Here is a 17,988-nt window from a genome sequence, read left to right on the forward strand (position 1 = left end):
TTATGTTAGATGTAGTGCTTAGGAAGCATCCTGTAAAACTTATGAGCAAAGTGAAAACCTCTGATCTCTAGTGCATGGCAGATCACTGCCTTTTTCCTTAAATTCTGAAATAAGGAGACGTTGTACAGGTCCAAGATATTTTGAGCAGAGGTGGGGGTTTGGTATACTTTGTTTTTTTTTGGCAATCCCAAACTGCAATTTCGTAGTTGGTTTGCTGCTTTAAAAGACACGTTCAGAGAACATGGCAAGTTGCCACATTCCAGTTAAGCAATTTCCTATAGCTGACATTTTTTTTAAAAAGCATGTTGTTTTCTCAGCCATTTCCCTCCTCCGTTTTCACTGGCAGATGCAAAAAAAAATCAACAAAAAACAAAAAACAGGAACAACCCGCAGCACAGAAGCCCCAATCCCTGCATTAACGCTCAGACATTTGAAGAGAACGTTCTTTGGAAAGCTATGGAAGGCCAGTGTCTATCAGCAGCGGGCTTCTGTATGTGGATTCACTGCATAACGTAACCATCTCTTCACTGATAATATGAAGTGGTATGATCTGGTAGGGAATGCTTCATAAAATATATGTTGTAAATTAAAAATAATTTGTTTTTACATATATTTTTTGTTTCTGAATGGGTTGTGTATTTAGAAACAGGATGTGCTGCTAAGCCTGAAGTTTTCTAGTCATTCTGGAGAGAAGTGCTAGCATAGAAAAGTGCATGGTGGGCAGCCACACTCATTGTGTCAAGTTCCCCAATGCTTTTGTTTCTAAAGCCAGACAACAGCGTTGTTTGGGTACCAGACAACACAAGCAGGACCTAATCCAGCATTCTGGGGAATCTGTGAAAATTCCAGTATTGTCTGATCACAGCTGAAAACCAGTAACAGTCTGCTGCTTCTTATGTGCACTGCTGGATCCCTCAAACATTTGTAGGCCTTCACCAAGTTTCTGGCCTTGTTACTCTGGAGAAGCACTGTAAAAATTACCTCCAGGAGTGTTTTGTGCCCCACGTGGCAGGAGGTAAAGAGTACCAGTGCCATTCAGTGCCTTCATTGCACAGGTGTGGTGCTTCGGTTTTCAGAAGGTTAGTATTTTTCATAATGCTTAACATATTTGTATTCCTTTTGGAAAGATCAAGATGAAATACAGTAAATGAAAGGAGCCTGAAAAAAACACAAATGATCCTGTGTAACTATTAAGTCTTGATTGGCTGCTGCGAACAATCTCACAACTCAAGGGATGAATTTGTATCCAGCACCCTGAATTGTCAGTTCACAGACAGAAAAATACAACATAGAATCCCTTTGTCTTTGCCAATGCTCTTAGGAATGGATATTTCCATTACAGAACAGCATAGAGACTTGTAACAATGTCTTTTTATTTTCTCATGAGCGGGCATGTTTTTATCTCTTTTTCTCGCTGCTGTCACTCAGCAGGGTCCTCCCTCTGATACAGTCATCTGAGCAGAGATTGAGCAGAAATCCTGAGCCCAGGCTACTGAACTTATTCTTCAGTGGATAATCAGAGGAGATATTTCAAGACAAAAGAAATGTAATTAAGCACGCGTAATGCAAATGGGTGACAAAGGAACACTACCAAGAATGTTTCCTAAGAAGAATGTAGAGCATGAATAGTCAAAGATGTAGAAATTGTAAACACTTTTACAAGGACTAATGCCATGAAGTCTAATTCTCTTTGACAGAAGTTCTCCTAGTGCAACTCTGAACTTCAACCAGTACAGCAGTGTGAAGTTAGGTTTTTTTAGTATTGGTGTAATTGTACTAGCATAACTGGTCTTGTGGATGTAGTTGTATCAATCAAGTTTATATATATATAAAGCTCATTGTATACAAATATATGACTGTAAAACATATTTCTTGGTCAGAAGGCAAAAGGTACAGCATGTAAAGCAAATGTGGCCAGAAAACAAAACCCAAACTGGTGTTTGGGTGGGCAGCTGGCAATCCAGCTGAGGAGAAGTGAAATGTGAAAAAATCCTTTGGGATTAGGGACAACATCGTGTGTCATACGTGCACTACTAAAAGAGAGCAGATCATTAGAGACCTCCCAGGCTTTCAAGAAGCATTCAGGCTGGCCATGCAAGGTGTCATCCATTGGTCCCTTGCAGTCTTTGATGAGAGCAGAGGGTGCTTGGTACTTTGCTTGCAATGAGGAGGAAATGGAAGTTCAAGAATATGAGGGGAGCCTAGAATTAGTCATTCCCTTCCTGACCTTTCTGAAGGAAATGCCTGGCTTTAAAATGCTGTGCTGTAAATTCTACTCTTTCATCTGTGCTAGGAACTTACATCTCCCTCACTGTAGAATCAAGAACACTTGAGAGTTATTTTCCATGTATCAAAGTATGTAAGCTGTAAACTTGCTGATGTGGTGGCTCACCTAGGAGCATGGAGGAAATAAGAAGGAGAGCAAGGATCTGAAGCTATATTCCAACTGCTTATTCAAGGCTGGTCTTTTGTTGAGGCAGAGAGATGGAAGACTGATTTGCTGAGGGTCTCCAGAGTTCTATCAGAGCTGTTGTGACAAGGGTCAGTGTCTCAGCTGTGGTACTGCCTTTTGAGGTATAAAAATCCTGGAAGGGAATGCAGGAGAACTTTTCTACTGTCTTGCCAAAGGCATCATTAGCTCTGCCTAGTGCATTTTTGACAGGCATTTGTTATCTTATTGCTAAAGATCTTGGTTAAGGGCCAAAACTGTGTTGAACTAGGCTTTGTCTAGCCTTAGCTGTTGAGGACGAAACTGATAGTGATATTCTTCCAGGTTGTCACTCAGTTTGTTGGAGCAAGTTGAGATTTGGCTGCAAGTGAACAGAGACTGGATCAGGGAATCAGATTTGATTGAGAACAGGAGATGTTCTGTGTTTGGACAGAAGTTTTCTACATGACAGGTAAAACCATAAGCCTGCTAAGTGGCACATGCACCGAGTCCATGATTGGATGGGAAACCTTAACAGGTCTTCAGGCTGCTTGGCAATAATGATGTCCTTTTGCAAGGGTAAGGATTATTCTTTCTGTGCTCCATATGGAAATACAGTTAGTCTTAGCAAATCATGGCTGAACTAAAGTTGCTAGGAGGATGCTAAAAAGAAGTCTGAGCTGAGGGAAGGTTGAGCTGCAGATCTGATGTGGCAGCAGCACGGTTGTGCATAGCAAACAGTAAATGCAATTCTTGCAGAGCTCTCTCAGTCATTCTGCTGCAGTTGCATGACTTTGGGTTACAGAGGAAGGGGGAGAGCTTTCATTGTTAGTGTGCACTGGGTGTCTGATATTTAAACAGAGGACTGTGCCTGCAGCTGCATTAGGCTTGTATGAAATCTCCAAAGAGAATCTTGCTATCAGGTACAAGGAACTGCTTGACTGTGCAGCGTCATCTTCCCACTCCCACCCTTAGCTGGGAGGCCTCAGCTGGGTGTTTACAGCTCTTGGTTGTTGGGATTGTGAAAATGAGATGGGGGGAGAGAGGAGAGGTGGGATGTGGCCTCCAAGTGACCCAGAAATTATGCTGTCTGCATCATCTAACAAAGGAGAAATAACATACTGTAGTGTTTGGCCAGTGGCTGTTGTGTCAGCCTCACGCCTGACTGAAGATTCAAAGGAAAATGCACACATCTGATGTTCCATTTCTCCCCATCCCTCTACCTTTCTGTGTTTTTATTTATTAATTTTTTTCCCCCCCCTAAATGTACCTTATGTATACACTTTTTTGCTGGCTTGCACTGGGTCCTGTTCTGCAGGGTTTGTTTAGCAATGCATTGAGAAACTATTTCCCTTTTTTTTTTTAAAGAAAAACCCAAACCAAAAGTTCTTAAGCCAGTACAGACATCTGGGTTCCGCAGAAGTGGGAGGCTCTCAGATGTCTCTGCTGTAGCTGCTGCAAGTAAGGCTGGCATGGAGATTCCACGCACAGATCCTCAGCTGATGCAGATTCCTGCGGCTTCCTCGCTGTGGCTCGCTGTGACCTGCAGTGCAGTGCAGTGCCATGGTGCTGCTGTCTCTCAGAGCACTTCTTCCTGTCCTTCCTGTCATTCCAATTTCCTCTGTTTTTTAGAAGCTCCCTAGCAGTCACTGCTGCCGTGATCTGGTGTGGTGAGATCAGAGGACTGAAAAATCTGACCTGTTTTTAAAACTGCTCCCTGACTTGTGCAAACTTGTGTTTAACCCTTCTTCCTCTTCCTTTCTCATTGTTTAAAAAGTGATACTGCCTGGGGTCTTGCATGTATGCAGTTGTTTTTGACATTCAAAACAGTGGCACTGTTCTGCAAACTGTCATTTTCAAAGGAGACAGGCGCCAGGAAGTGAGTTTTAGCCAGAACTGTTGGATGGGCCTCAGTCTGGTACGGGAGTGCTGCGCCCTCAGCAGCCTGCCCACTGAATGGGGCAGATGGGCTCAGGTACGTGATGTGAATTCTGCTGACTGTGGGTCAGAGTCCGACATGTATATGAGTTCCTTTTCTCAGATACCATCTCAAATAAATGAATCTTCTACCAGCCATTTTGTAATGTTTCATCTGTGAACTTGGCTCTCCTCCTGTATGTCCGGTGAAGATTGTCAAAATATTACTCTTTAGTGTATTCAGTTTTGTTGTTGAGGGCAAAATCACGTGAGAAATGGAGCGAACTACTTTTGGGATACAAGTAATTTCCTGAAATGTTTTTTTCCATCTCTTTATTTTGTGTTGTATGTTTTGTTCTCGTGCAGCTCTTGTGCTTGCCTTGAAAAAAGCTGTTTGAAATCCATACTGGATTCAAGATAGCTTTGAAGTTTATGAGATTTTGACTCACCACCTGAACTCTGTTTCAGCTGTGTTCTAATGAAAGATGAGATGGGAAGGATGGTTTTCTATGCAATTGAACAATTTTTTTTTAATGAAGAGCTTCAGATCAGGTTTACCTGCTAAATTAACGCCTCATGTTAAAAGATTACAGACCTGCTGTCTCCACTTAATCAGGCAGATGTGGTTAAGCCAAGCAAGAGGGGGCAGTTCTGGCTCAGTTCTCTTCCTACTAGAGAGAGAACAGTCCATATTGCCATAAGGTATCTTTGTTCTTATGCTCACAACAAATTACTTCTCTGAACATCGAGGGCAAAGGAGAATTTCAGAGTCTTCAGATGCTGCTTGGTGATACCATGATCAGATGATAACAATTCAGATAGCCAGGAGGCATTCAGATGAGTCAGCTGCTTCAGGCGAGCTGAGCTAAGGAACAGCTCAGTGGTAGGTTGGGTGGTATGTAGGAGTTGCAAAGACAGTTGGTTTGTTGTTAGTTGAAGAGTTCTGCAAGCCATTGCTTTGAACCAGAACTGTTTAGGATGGTTGACTGAACAGTGGAGCTCATGAGTGCTTGTGGGGTGGGTTGCATTGTGTTTGCAGATCCTCACAGAGCTGAGGCTAGACACTGAGTCTTGTGATCCTCCATCCTTCTGCTCCTTGCTCCATGTGCATTCTATGGGGTAGACCTCACAGCATTTCTGTATAATATATTCCTGTATAATATTTCTGCATACATTACTCTATAAAAATGAAATCCTAGTTCTTAAATTTCCGTGGAGCAACTCAGCGGCACCTTTCTTCAGATCAGATGACTTTGAAAACATCTCCTGAAGTGCACTCACAGACTGCTGGTCTCTGAATGATTTTTGAGATCTTAATCAGTTTCTCACATGATTTCTGAGTATGACTTCAGAGATAAATTTGGCAAGTCAGATTCTGACTTTTTTTGATCTCTTTAGCAGTCAGGTTGCTCCAGGTTTTTGGGGTCTGAATTAGGGTTAGTCTATATACTGGCACTGGGGAAAACAGAGAAGAGTCAGCTAAAGGTGTAAAGCAAATCCACTTTTCACTGGGTGCCTTTAGATGTCTGATCTTAGGCTCCCCAGTGTCCACATGAAGATAAGCTCCAAGATCAGAAGATGTGGTTCCAAAGGAAGAAATGCTGCCCCTCCTGTACTGCAAGGGACACACGCAGTGTTCTGCTGCAGCACGAGCTGCTGTCTGATGCTTCAGTGAGTGCACCTTGCCCTCTGGGTCCTGTTCTTGTAGGTTAGTAGGGGAGTTCCTTCCTGATTACAGAATATAGGTGATTTGCATTTTTTTTTTTAGCTGCATGTAAGAGCTGGGTCATCCACTGATCTGATTCTTTTAGAACTTCAGCCACTAGCTTGTGTAATTGCAAGGCAGTAAGTGGAAGTATTGGTGGAAGCTCACGTTAATTGTCTTTCCAAGCACTGCCAGAGTCCATGAGATTTCATCTCAGAGGACAGGAGAAGCATGAACTGCTGTTTCACATGTGCTTGATTTGTTGATTAATGTCAGCTGTCTGTTGTGTACATTTCAGGTCATCTGAGAAGCTGAAGGCATCAGCGAGGAAAACATGATAGGCTTTGTGAAAATACAATTTTCTCAACAGTCTCAAACTGCTGATATTCTGAAGCAATCTTGGCTGCTACTTTAGTATGGTAGAGTCCCTGTCAGAGTACCTTTGACTGTCCCCAGGTTCTTTAATGTATAATTTCATTCTAGGCCTCAGTTTCTCTTTTTAAAATTGAAAATAATCTTGCTGCATTTGTAGAGCATTCAAAGATGTGAGCATTAAAACCATTACAATAAGCTATTTGGATCAACTGCTTTGAAACCAGACTGATTTTTTTTCTCTGTGTACAAGAGTTGCATCAGGTATAATGCACTTGCCTTTTAGTGACTTCTGAAGTAGGCTGCCATTTTCTAAATATGAACAAAATGCAGCTCACAAGGTAAGCTCTGAGAGATAGATGACTCCCAGATGCATGACACCTAATTTTTTATGTGTAACTCTTAAGGAGAAAGAGAACTGGATGTTCTCACCATCAACTCCACTAGAGAAGGAGGAGGGCTCTAATGGAGCACGCCCTGTACGCAGCAATTTGCTCCAGCTGCTCCATATCCTGTCTCTGTTCTTCTTCCTTCCCATCTCTGTGGGTTTAAGGCAGTTGGAGTATTGCTGCTTCTGTCATGGGGTTTGCCATTTGTGATGAGTAGGCTGTGCAGTTTGGCAAGCAGGCAGTGAATTGCTTGCTATTGGCTTTATCTCTCCGTCTAGTTTGTGGTTGGAGACCTGCATGTTGTTTGTGGGTTTCTTGCGTGCGTCACTGAACCCAGAAGTTTTATTATATTCTCAGAAAAGGGTTTTGCAACAGCTCAGCTATTAAAGCCTAACTGTTCTCGAGTTAAAAGTTTGGGCAGGAAATAACAAAATGAAATCCATCCTAGGGAAGAAGCGTGGTGCATGTAGGGTGGGAAAAGAATGCAAATATACTATTTATAGGAAGAGGGGAAATCAGTAAATGTGAAGGAGTTATCATGGGAAAACCAGACTTGGCAAACTGAGATACTCAGACTGTTTCTTCATTTTAGAGGATTACATTTCTGCTAAATCCAGTGATGAAGAAAAGTTTTGTTGAAATCTGTACCTCTCCGTGGTGTCCTTTTAGGAGGTTATGCTCTGGGTGAACCTTCTCAGATAAAAATATTTGAATCCACACTCTTTAAGCAGCGTGAAAGTAACTGAAGGCTGTGCCTGCTGCAGGGAGTTTGTGCAGGCAGAGCTGTGTGCAGGGCAGAAGAGAATGGATAACTTTGCTCACAGTCACACAGCAGGTGCCGGTGGCTCAGCTCCCTGCAGTCAAGGTCCATTTTTGATGCGATGGTTCTGGTGTTGTCAGTGCAACTGTGCAACTGACATGGGTGAGAAAAGCGTTTGCGTGGGATGTGAGAAAAGTGACTGTGCTTCAGCAGTATCCTGGTCTAAAGCAGGATGCAGTTCTCATGATATTTGCACTGTAATAAGCTCATGTGGGGCCATATATATATATATTTGGAAAATGTCTTTGACTTAACTTTTTTTTTCCCCCTAAATAGATGTTAAGTTCATTCTGCCTTCCACTGTGGTTTTTGGAACAGATTCCCCCACCCCTTCCTACCACAGTCAGTGCTTGCAGTTCCCTGCTTTATAGTGGGTCATGCGCTACTTTGAAGGGATCTGCATATCATTAGTGCTGCATCCAACTAAATGTGGCACTCGGGCTTTAGAGACTATGCTGATACCTCATCCTTCTTCCAGGAAAATAGATCTTGCCTGAAGGGAGGTGCTGCACTGAAATAACATTACAGACAGAGGAGCCAAGCTGCTACTTTTACTGGCTGGCATGTCATGGCTGCCTGTACCAGTTTTGAAATCACTTCGCCAACCTTTCCCTAGGCCCTCGGCAACCTTGAGGAATACCCGGGAGTGGCAAAGGGGTGAGGTGACCTGGGGAAAGAAGCAGTAACATAAGGCAGCACCCTGGGAATTCTGCTTGCTGTGGCTTACTGGCTGTGGCTGACTAGTTTGCCTTTGGCTGGATTTTGTGGTTGCTGTTTGTGTATCAAAGTGCACGCAGTCACTGAACCTTACTTGGAATGGCCTCCAGTAAAGAGAATGCTTGGGTGATTTCTGTCATCCCTCCGTTCTCCATGACATGTCAGTTGCACAGCCTGGAAGCTGTGCTGTTTTTGATTTATGTAGGATGACTTTTGGCATACTGGGGGCTATTGAGTAGTCCTCAAACTTCTTGCAAGTTCTTCTTTCTGACCCTCATTAACAGACCTCCCTTCCCTTTCCTTTCAAACCATTTATTCATTCCTATCGCCTCCATTCCTGCTGTGTGCTTTGTTACCCGGACTTCTAGTTCCCATCCCTTCTGTCAGGGTTTTGATTGTTCTGTTCCTATCCTTACCCACAGCTAATTCCCTGCTTTCTAATCTCTTCTGCCTAATGTTCTTTGGGGAAATAAGGATGCAAACATGCAGTGTTTGGAGGCAGTAAGAGCAGAACCAAGCATCCTGAGTGGAATTGAACCCAAATCCGGTCTCGTTAACAAAGGAGTTTTAGGGAAGATGGGCAAAAATCCTAGGTAGGATCCATGGCAACATTCAATCTAAATTGTGGAAAAATTGCTTTGAGTGTACTATTTCCAGCTCCTTCCCCCAACAGAGGGAATTACCTCTACTCCAGATATGCACAGACTTATTTTAATTATTAGGAAGATTTTCAGTCACACCATATCCAGTGCGGGCCAGCTGGCTGGAGCGTGTCAGACTGTCTATAACATAAAGCCAAGGCACGAGGTGGGGAAAAGTACACTGAGTAGCAGAAAAAAACCAAGCAGCTAGCATGAAAATACTCTGTACAGCATCTTCAGGATCATTATAGACCTGGCTGCAAATGGGGGACCTTAATGGATAGGTGAAAACACTTGACAGTGAGAAAGCAGAACATCGTGACTAAGCCAGCCAAGACATCTTGTGTGCCCTGTGTGCACTAGGTTCACTCTGGAGGAACAGAGCATGCGTGCTGCAGAGACATCTTGATTTAGAGTTGCATACAGATGAAGGTAGAACTGTGCAGGAGGGCTCAGCTGACAGCCAGTCTTTGAGAATGAGTTCAAGCACACCAAGCTGCAGCAGCGTTCAGAATCGCAGTCACAGCAGCACAAGGCACTACGCTGAAGGAGCGAGAGCTCTCTTGTCCCCCGCTGGCATGGGGACAGCAGCACGGGCCTGTGAGCCCACCATCAGCTCAGTGCTGATAGAGAATAAAAATACTTTGAGCGGAAGCTCAAGAGGAGAGAGATTTTAGTGGACAAAGAATTTGTGTTTGTTTTTTCATTTATAGTCTAATCTTGTCCCAAATGCTACAGTTTATTGACTAAGGACACGTTTTTGTTTATAAATCATGGATCAGCTAACTTGCTTTGAGGCACTGTTTTGTTAGGAAGGTTTTGAAGCTTAAGTGTCCCCCGTAGGAATGTGTGAGACAGTGAAAAACCTTTTGAGAATATTTTGGTTTTGATAAGCAAACATAAAGTACAAATTATTATATTCCTTCTTGTAGTTTTTATATTCTGTGCTTGATGTCAGTTTCTGTGTTGTGCATGAAGCATGAGATGGGCAACCAAAGTTTTGGAATAAATTTTACATTTTCATTTTTTTAAAGAAGATACTGTTTTTAATGCTGATTTTGTGGTAGAAATACCCATCGGATAACGGGCTTTGGAATCTCTGGGTACACTGCTTATTCCTGCTCAGGCTTTTCAGTCCAAATGAAGGCCAGATGAAAGAGAGTGTAGCAAACATATGGGAGCAGTGGGTCAGGGAATCCGGCACGTTACACTAGCAGTGCCCACAGCATCCAGAATGAGGTTGCATCTATCTGTGCAGTGCCGTTAATCTGAATGTAGTTAATTGTTTCAGATGGCTGGGATGCCCTTTCATGTTTTGTCAGGATGCCCAGCTGCTGCCCAGGACTTCTGTTGATACGGATTTGGCGTTGTGTCCTGCAGGAACGGGCCCTACAGGGTCCTACTGATACAAGCTGTAACAATATTATTAAGCTTGCTAGTGTTTCTTGATGGATACCCCTGGCCTGCAGTTCGTTCAGGTACCAGAAAGAGCTGTGTTGCTGAACCCAGGAGATAAGGAAGCTCTGCTGAGCCTCTGTACCAAGGATACAGGAGGTCCTGCTTGAAATCAGTCACTGAATGTGCAATATGCTTTTGGGAAACTTCTGCATATGTAACATAACTCTGAGAAACTTCTGCACTACCTTCTCCTGAAATACTGAAGAGGAAAGACGCTCTCTGTGAGGTAAATGCTTCCATGTATGAGCTTCTCTGAGCGCCTGTAAGAACGTGTCATCATTATATCACAGAAGAGCCCACAGACGAATATCTCCTTTGCCTTGGTACTGTGCAAGCCTGTGAAGATGACAGCTTTTCCCAAGGAACTTAATGGTTTGCTTTCTGGATTCCAACAGGTGAAACTGATTGACTACATCCACCGACAGCGGCAGTGCAAGCTGAGTGTGCCCCTGAATGACAGGACAGCAGAGCTCAACAGCTACCCGAGATTCAATGACTGGTTAGACATTGTCAATGTGAGGAAAGAAGTTGTCCAGGTAAGGAGAAGGCAGCCATCAGCACAGAACCTTCCTGCCCCCTCATACGTGACTTTCCCAGCTCCTGCTGGGTTTGAGTTAAGTTTTCTGGGCAGGTGTGAAGCTGTGGTCTGGATTTTGACAGAGTGGGAGTCTTTACTCAGAAACAAATAATCGTGTTGGTTTTATTTCACACAAAAGCCTCCTCCTGTGAGCGAAGTCTGGTTCAAACTGATACCAAAGAGCATTGCGTCAGTGCGAAAGAATGAAATGCATAACTGCTCTGGTGTTCTGTGTGGTGGCCAGCATCAGCTGTTCATGCTCACAGACCGTGAACATTTCTGATCTTTACAGATTCTTTATCATTTCATTCTTAAAATGCAAACCACTGGAGACCTTTTCACTGCTCAGAATAATCTGATATTCTTGCTGGAATCAGCAATGATGAGACAAGCCAACGCCCCCAGCTCCTGTCTGGACACATTTTTTTTAAGAGTCTGAAATCCTGCCTCTGTTTAGGTGATAAGTAGAACCTCAGGGTTCAGATTGTTTCATTGGGTTTGGCCTGTGCATGACTTATCTATGCTGTTCTGTACTGGGGAAAGTTCTGTTCTGCATAATATTAATGGTAGTATAAGTAGAGCTCATTCTACTGGCAGCTAAACAAAACAGAAAAGGCTTTTTCCATTCTTTTTTCACATTTTTTGGCTCAGTGTTTGCACTCAATTTCCTTTGATCCTTACACAAGCCATGATTTCTTTGACTTCATCTGGAATCTGCCTGTAAAAAGATTAAATGAAAAATGGAGCAGATTTCTATGAAAGTTATTCCAGATTGATCCTGACATAACTGAACAGGTTCTGGTGAAATGAGTTAGAGCTGTACCTTGTATTTACTACTGTTTATTTTAAACGTCATGCTTTAGAATGGACATTGTCCTCCAGCCCAGTGAGGGTTTGGGTGGCACAGCTGAAGGTGCAGCAGAGACAGTGAGAGAACAGAAAAGCAGCCTGTTCCCCTGGCCAAACTGCCAGGCGCACAACTACTGTTGGTTTCTAGGGTTACTGGAATTGCTTGAGCCTAAAAGAATGTCTTTGTAGCTCTTTTTGAAATCCTTTGTGTGGTGCCTGCAGAACTGGGGGAAGGGATGAAGAGGTGGAGTGAACAGGGAGAAGGGAGGTGGATAATTCAAATCTGCCACATCCTGATAATTCAGGGAGACTGTCCTTCTGTACGTGTAGTCTCTAAAGAAGGTGAGCAAATTTGGTTTTGATCCAAGTCAGGAAGAGAACATTTTCCAACTGTTCATTCTTTTTATTTGTGCTTGTTACCTTCTCCCAGTCAGTGACCAAGGTATGGACTGTTTTTCCTTTTGTTCCGTGGGTCAGAAATACAAGGTGTACATTTAATGAAATTGCTCCATGATTCCAAGTCTGTGGCTATTTTTTAAAAGTTCTGCATCCATTTCATGTAGCTGCTGAGAGCTCCTGCAGTGTTTAGATTAGCTGGGCAATACATTTAGTCTTTACAGTGATTTTTGAGCAGAGATGTCTGTCCATGATGGGCATTTCTTTCAGAAATGTTAGAGGTGTCATGGGATCATTCCTGTTGTTGCTCAGATCTCATGCATGTGAACAACATTTCAGATGAGTCACTTGAAAATGGCAGTCATTGACAGGAGGTGCTTGAATAGATGAGCTATTATGAAATACAAAATGGCTGCCCTCAGCATTACGCACAGTGAGGTGACGGGGCAGCAGCCATAGGGCGCCCTTAAAGAGGGAGTTGAGTAGGCCAGACAGTGGAAGTGGGGATGCACTCGGGCCCCATCTCTGGTTCTGCTGCTGCTGTATGTTTACTCTGGGGAATCACCGAACATCTCTAAGAGTCCGACAGCTTGTCTGTAAAACTGAAATACTTATACTAGGTTTCAGCACTACAGGGAGAAAAATAACCTCACAAATGTAATAATCTTACCATGTAAGGCACATAGCTTTCTTTTTTCTAGGACTTTTAGGCTCTGAAACTGACTGAAAAAGTTGCTAACTAACTGTAGAGTTGGAGAACTTTCCTATCTGTGATAATAAAATGTGAAGCTCCAGCTGCAAGAGGGCCCTGCTGTGGCCACCTCTGAGGTCTGGTGGTACAGTGGAGGCGTGCACAGGTGAAGGGCCTGCCTGTGGCCCACTGCTTGCTTCAGGAGAAAGGCCTGAGTTCATGGCTGTTTGTTGTTTTGTTGGGTTTCTTTGCTTTTCTAAATGGTTCTGGTTTCCTTTGCATTTCTAGGATTACTGGAGGGAGCACTGCAAGATTGTGCTAATCTCTGACATAACACCTTTGAAAAACAGCCTAATTGCAAAGCAGTTTTTTAGCTCAGCAGTTAGAGAAACAATGCTCTTTTTCACCCTCTCCCACCTCCTCCTCCTTCCTTTCCCCCGCCCCCAGCTCTCTCCCAAATAAAGCTGCCATGCAGGGAAGTACTGAAGCTCCCTGGCTCTCCTGTCAGAAATAGAGCAGCAGCTCTAAATTAGAATATCTGCTGACTCCTCTAGTCCAGACTGAAGCCTATTTTTGCCCAGTGACTTGTTCTAGACATTGTGAAGCTTGAAAGCTCTTGCTGTTATAATTGCTGTCTTGTTGTCGGGCTCCTTTCTTTCTTTGAAAACCTATATTTAAAACAAGAATAATGACTGCTTGTAAAATCCTTTAGTTCTGGAAGAGATTATAGTAATAACAATGCACTGTTTATGGCATTGGGTGACAGCTCAAGCTCCTGTGAACATGGATAACAGTCAGCCAGTCGTGCTGCGCAGAGTGAAAGGGCTGTTCTGTGTGGACCTAGAAAACTTGGAGGTAGGTGGTAAATACAAGTGTTGACTTTGTGATCCTGTTTGCTGTCTGTGAATACACGATTTGGAGGGGTAAGGAAAGAAGGAACCCCCCGCCCTAACTCATGCTATTTCTGTTTCTTTGTTACTGTGCCTCTAATCAGTTGCCAGACAGATTTGTATCATAGGAAACAGAGGCTACTGTAGAGGAGGTTCTGCTTTGGAGCTGGCCTAATATTGTTCAGTGACCTTTTTTCTTTTTAAATACAGCATTTTTCTAGGAAATGCCTTGTTTTTGGCTAGGAATTTTGGAGGAGGATTAGCTGTGTGTGTGTGTAAGTTACTACAAAAATGGTGCATGTATAGCTAAATATGGTGGACTGAAACTGGGAAAAAGAGAGAGTTGAACTGAGAATGAAAAAATGTAGGTCAAGGAAATCTACAGAAAGTTATGTAGCTGTCTTCAGTGGGTGAAAGTTGCTCTGTAAACGCACCTGGGAACATGCACTGTTCTGGATTGTGATGCTCCTTTTGAGAGCTGGAGTTGAGGAGTGTGGGAAGAAAAGAGGATGTGAGCCTCATTCCCAGGCTGATTGAAGGAGTTTCTTGCAGAGCTATTTACTGGGTTCTGGGCTTGCAGCATGTCTTCCAAATAAAAGTGATTAAGAAATCTTTATTAGCTTACTTTCTTTAGCATAGAAAAAATTCTCTGCCTTTTCTCTTGTTCTTCCCAGAAACATCAATATTCTGTTCCCACATATAACTTGTCATCATCTTAAAAAGTAAATTAGAAACACAGTCACTCTTTATCTCCCAAAGAATGTCTGAACCAGCCCTGCTCACTGTGTAGCAGGGGTTCCAATCAATCAAGTCTGGAAAGCTGTTTTTAGGACACATAACTGTCCTGCACAGGGAGGGGCAGATTGGTTCCTGAGCAAGCCAGGGGCAGCACGTGGCACACAGCAGCAGAGCAGAAAAGGTTTGTGCCTTGAGTAAGAATGAAGTTAAGAGTCTCCTGCTGTCCCTGTGAGAGGCTGTACAGGATGAGCCCCAGTGCAGCACTGACACTGTTAGACCATGGCCCATGGTTTTGCTGGTTGGACTGGGCTCTAGGTTGCAGCGGATCATGCTGATCAGTTGTTTGAGGAAAGGGGTGGCGTTTCTGTGTGTCCGTCTTTACTTTGGTTGGGGGAATACCAGAGGCAGATCTGCCTAACCCTGACAGGTTTCCACAGGTGTGTCCTCTCATCTCCTGTAAGGATGTCTGTCTGGGATTTCCATGGCTCTGACAGCAGAAGCTCTGACTCCATGGCTAGATAGCTGAGATCCCGAATCGAATGTGCATGCGAATGAACTCGGTCATGCAGGCTTTGTGCACCTGTACTTCATCACCATGTGCCAGCTGAGGGCCGCTCCCCAGTGTAAGCAGCCATTCCCTGCTGCTGTCAGGGCTTGCTGGCCCTGCCATGGCAGGCGGGTGCCCTCGCAGCACTGAACCACGTATGGCACGGGGTCAGGGAGGCTCACGCGCCCTCCGGACTGCAGTGAGATGCTGCAGCTGTGCACCTGCCTTCCTACAGAAAAGCTACAGCTCCTGTCTGCAAAGAGCAGAGTGGAACTGCCCTGACAGTCTCAGGTCAGCTTCTCTCTGCACACTGATTGTGTGAGAGCTGAAACGGTGAAGATGTTAAGCGAAGCCATGGCCTGTACATACAATTGAATTCAAGTTAGAAATTCAGTGTGGGAGGCATTCCAGAATGCCCATAAAATCTTCAGAAATCTAAGAACAGAATGGTTTTTCAGTAACTTCTTCATTGGACACCAGTAAACCAGAGCAAAGGAAAAATCATCAGGCACAAAATGTTCTTAAGAGCATCCTGATGTGCTTTGCTTAGAGCTATCAGAGGGAATTTAAGCACCTTACATAATGAGCTTTCTCTTCTAACGTTTGCTGCTTTATGGGAGGATGGCTGGTGAGAGAACGTATTGATTTAAGAGGAGGCACTTGGGGCCTTGTCAACTGTCTGTCTTTACAGGAAGAGCCGTGTCTACTAGGTTGAGGGGCAGGTCAGGCTGATTTGTCCAAGCACCAGCAGCATTAGCTCTGTAGGCTTATCTGCACTAAAGAATCTTTACCAAAAATACCTCATCCACTGTGTTAGATATCAGCATTTTTGCCATGTTTCAAGGATTTAAGTTGGACACCAGACAAGATTAAAGACATTATGCCATCATGAACTCTTCACTCTGGCTAATTCAGAGTAACCTTTGGATGGCTTCTGGGATGCTCTGGTTTGCTTTTCTCCCCTTTAAACATGGATGCTACAAAGTGCACAGTCTCTATGTCTGATAAGCAGGCGAGCTTTATAGAGAAGCTCTCTTCCTGGTTTGGGCTTTTTTTTAACATTGTTTCTGCTGCACAGCTTATGTGAGTAAGGCTGTAAGTTTTGCTGGTGCTGTTCTGAGGTGCTGAAAGATTGAAAGCAGCAGTTTCTAGATGTATTTTTTTTTTCCCCTTCAATAAATGTTGCCTTACTATTAGAGCAGTATGTGAATATCTTGCAGCATGCTGTGTTATTCTGTAGGCAAGGATAGGTGCACCTGGAGAGATGGCACTTAGCTTGGCCCTAATGCAAGCCTACAAGCTGCGTTTATTTTAAAGCCACAGCACTTGTGAAGAATGAGGGGAAGATGAGTCTGTTGAGCCCATATTGCTCACTGTCAGTGCTGAAAAATGGCAGTAACTGCTTCTGAAGTGCTCAGAATTGCACTTGCACCAGTGGGGGGCTGGAGCCCACATCTGCCCAGCTCGACAGCTGAGCCAGAGCATCAGCGTCAGTGGGGCATGTTTTAGGCTCCATCTTGAACTGGTGGCCCTTATCGCTGTCACGCTGGCTGGGAGGATAACACAGGTAAGTTATGTAAGGCTGATCTTAGGGGCTCACGTTGGCCAGTTTTATACTCTGCCACTGTATATGTACAACACGAGTGGTTCTTTAAAGAAAGCCTCTTACTTCCCCTCCCTCCCCCTCTTTGAAGGCTTATTTCTTTTGTTGTGTGGCAGCAGGTTCAGAAAGTCTGAGCTCTCCCAACTCAAGGTCATTGGGGCTGTTTAAATATAATCTCCTTTTCTGTACTTATACTTTCCTACAACTTGTTATTCTGTCTTTCTAAAATTAAACTATTGAGCAAAAGAGTAGATTGGACTTTGTGTGCTGGCCCAGGACGGAGATGAGATTACAGCAGGCTGCACTGTTGGGGTGTGCCTGGGTGCAAGCACACTTAGGATGGAGAGCAAAGCCAGCAGTGAGCCTGGGCTTCCATGCAGTGTCTCTTGTTGCATGCACTGAGGCACAGAGCACAGTGCTGCTGGCGGAAGTGAAACTGGTCAGCCTCGGGGTGACAGAGTTCAAGCCCTCCACCGCAAAGGAAGAGATGCCCCAGCACTTGTAAAAAGGCAGTAGCTTAGAGTGCTTTGTCATTTTTTAAAAGGTTTAAGGTTTTTCTCTAAAACTAGGAAGGTTTGCAAAATGAAGTGAAAGCTAGGGATTCCTCCTTGCAGCAGTTTGATCTTTAAAAAAGAAAAACAACCAACAGCGCCAGCCTCGCAAGAACAGGCAGTTCTGTGGTTTAACTGTGGAGCTGCAGTGGGACAAAGATGTCGGCTTGGTTCTCTGTGTCAGTGATGTTGGTTATGCTCCTGTGGGAATGAGAGAAGGACCTGTGGGGCTCCAAAAGCTGCTGTGCAGGACTCAGCTCTGCTCAGAGACCATTGTGGCAACCCTTCCCCACCATCCCCACCCATCTGTACTGGTGGAGATGAACAATTTTGTGTTTGTGGACTGTCCCTGGGGAGCAGTGAGCATGTGCTCATAGGAGCCAGGGCTGAGCCCAGATGCCATTCCTCATAACTCCTGCAGTAGGGAATTGGAATTCTCCACTGAAGCCTTGTCTATACTAGCACAACCAGGAGAGCTAATTTGGGGTAAGTAAAAATAGTCAGTTCTTCCTCCCTGATACAACTTGAATCACACATTCAGTATATGCTGTTTTTTTTTTTTTTTTTTTTTTTTTTTTCTTGGGGGGGGGGTGTTGTATGAAGGCCTAATAGACCATTTCATACTCCACTGAGGACTAACTGTATGGGTACAAGGCTCATGTCCTGGGTAACTGCTGTACTCTGCCCTCCTTGTAAAAG

At 44.0% G+C, this 17,988-nt stretch overlaps 1 protein-coding gene and 1 long non-coding RNA gene across 9 annotated transcripts in view; one reads left to right on the forward strand and one right to left on the reverse strand.

Moving 5' to 3' along the window:
- Positions 1–17,988, reverse strand: part of LOC122184511 — a 62,623-nt gene that overhangs the window by 18,982 nt on the left and 25,653 nt on the right. The window lies entirely within an intron of this gene.
- KSR1 (kinase suppressor of ras 1) overlaps positions 1–17,988 on the forward strand; it is a 56,582-nt gene that overhangs the window by 15,337 nt on the left and 23,257 nt on the right. For 5 of the 8 annotated variants that reach the window (XM_042879483.1, XM_042879484.1, XM_042879485.1 and 2 more), the window contains one exon: positions 10,843–10,983. In XM_042879483.1, coding sequence (XP_042735417.1) covers positions 10,843–10,983 — 141 coding nt within the window. Of the gene's footprint in view, positions 1–10,842; positions 10,984–13,483; positions 13,816–17,988 lie in introns of those variants that run through there. The other 3 variants (XM_042879489.1, XM_042879486.1, XM_042879490.1) reach the window with 3 other exon arrangements.

Source organism: Lagopus leucura, unplaced genomic scaffold, assembly GCF_019238085.1.
Source record: "Lagopus leucura isolate 7727_CA_CO unplaced genomic scaffold, USGS_WTPT01 Super-Scaffold_100024, whole genome shotgun sequence".
Taxonomy (NCBI): Eukaryota; Metazoa; Chordata; class Aves; order Galliformes; family Phasianidae; genus Lagopus; species Lagopus leucura.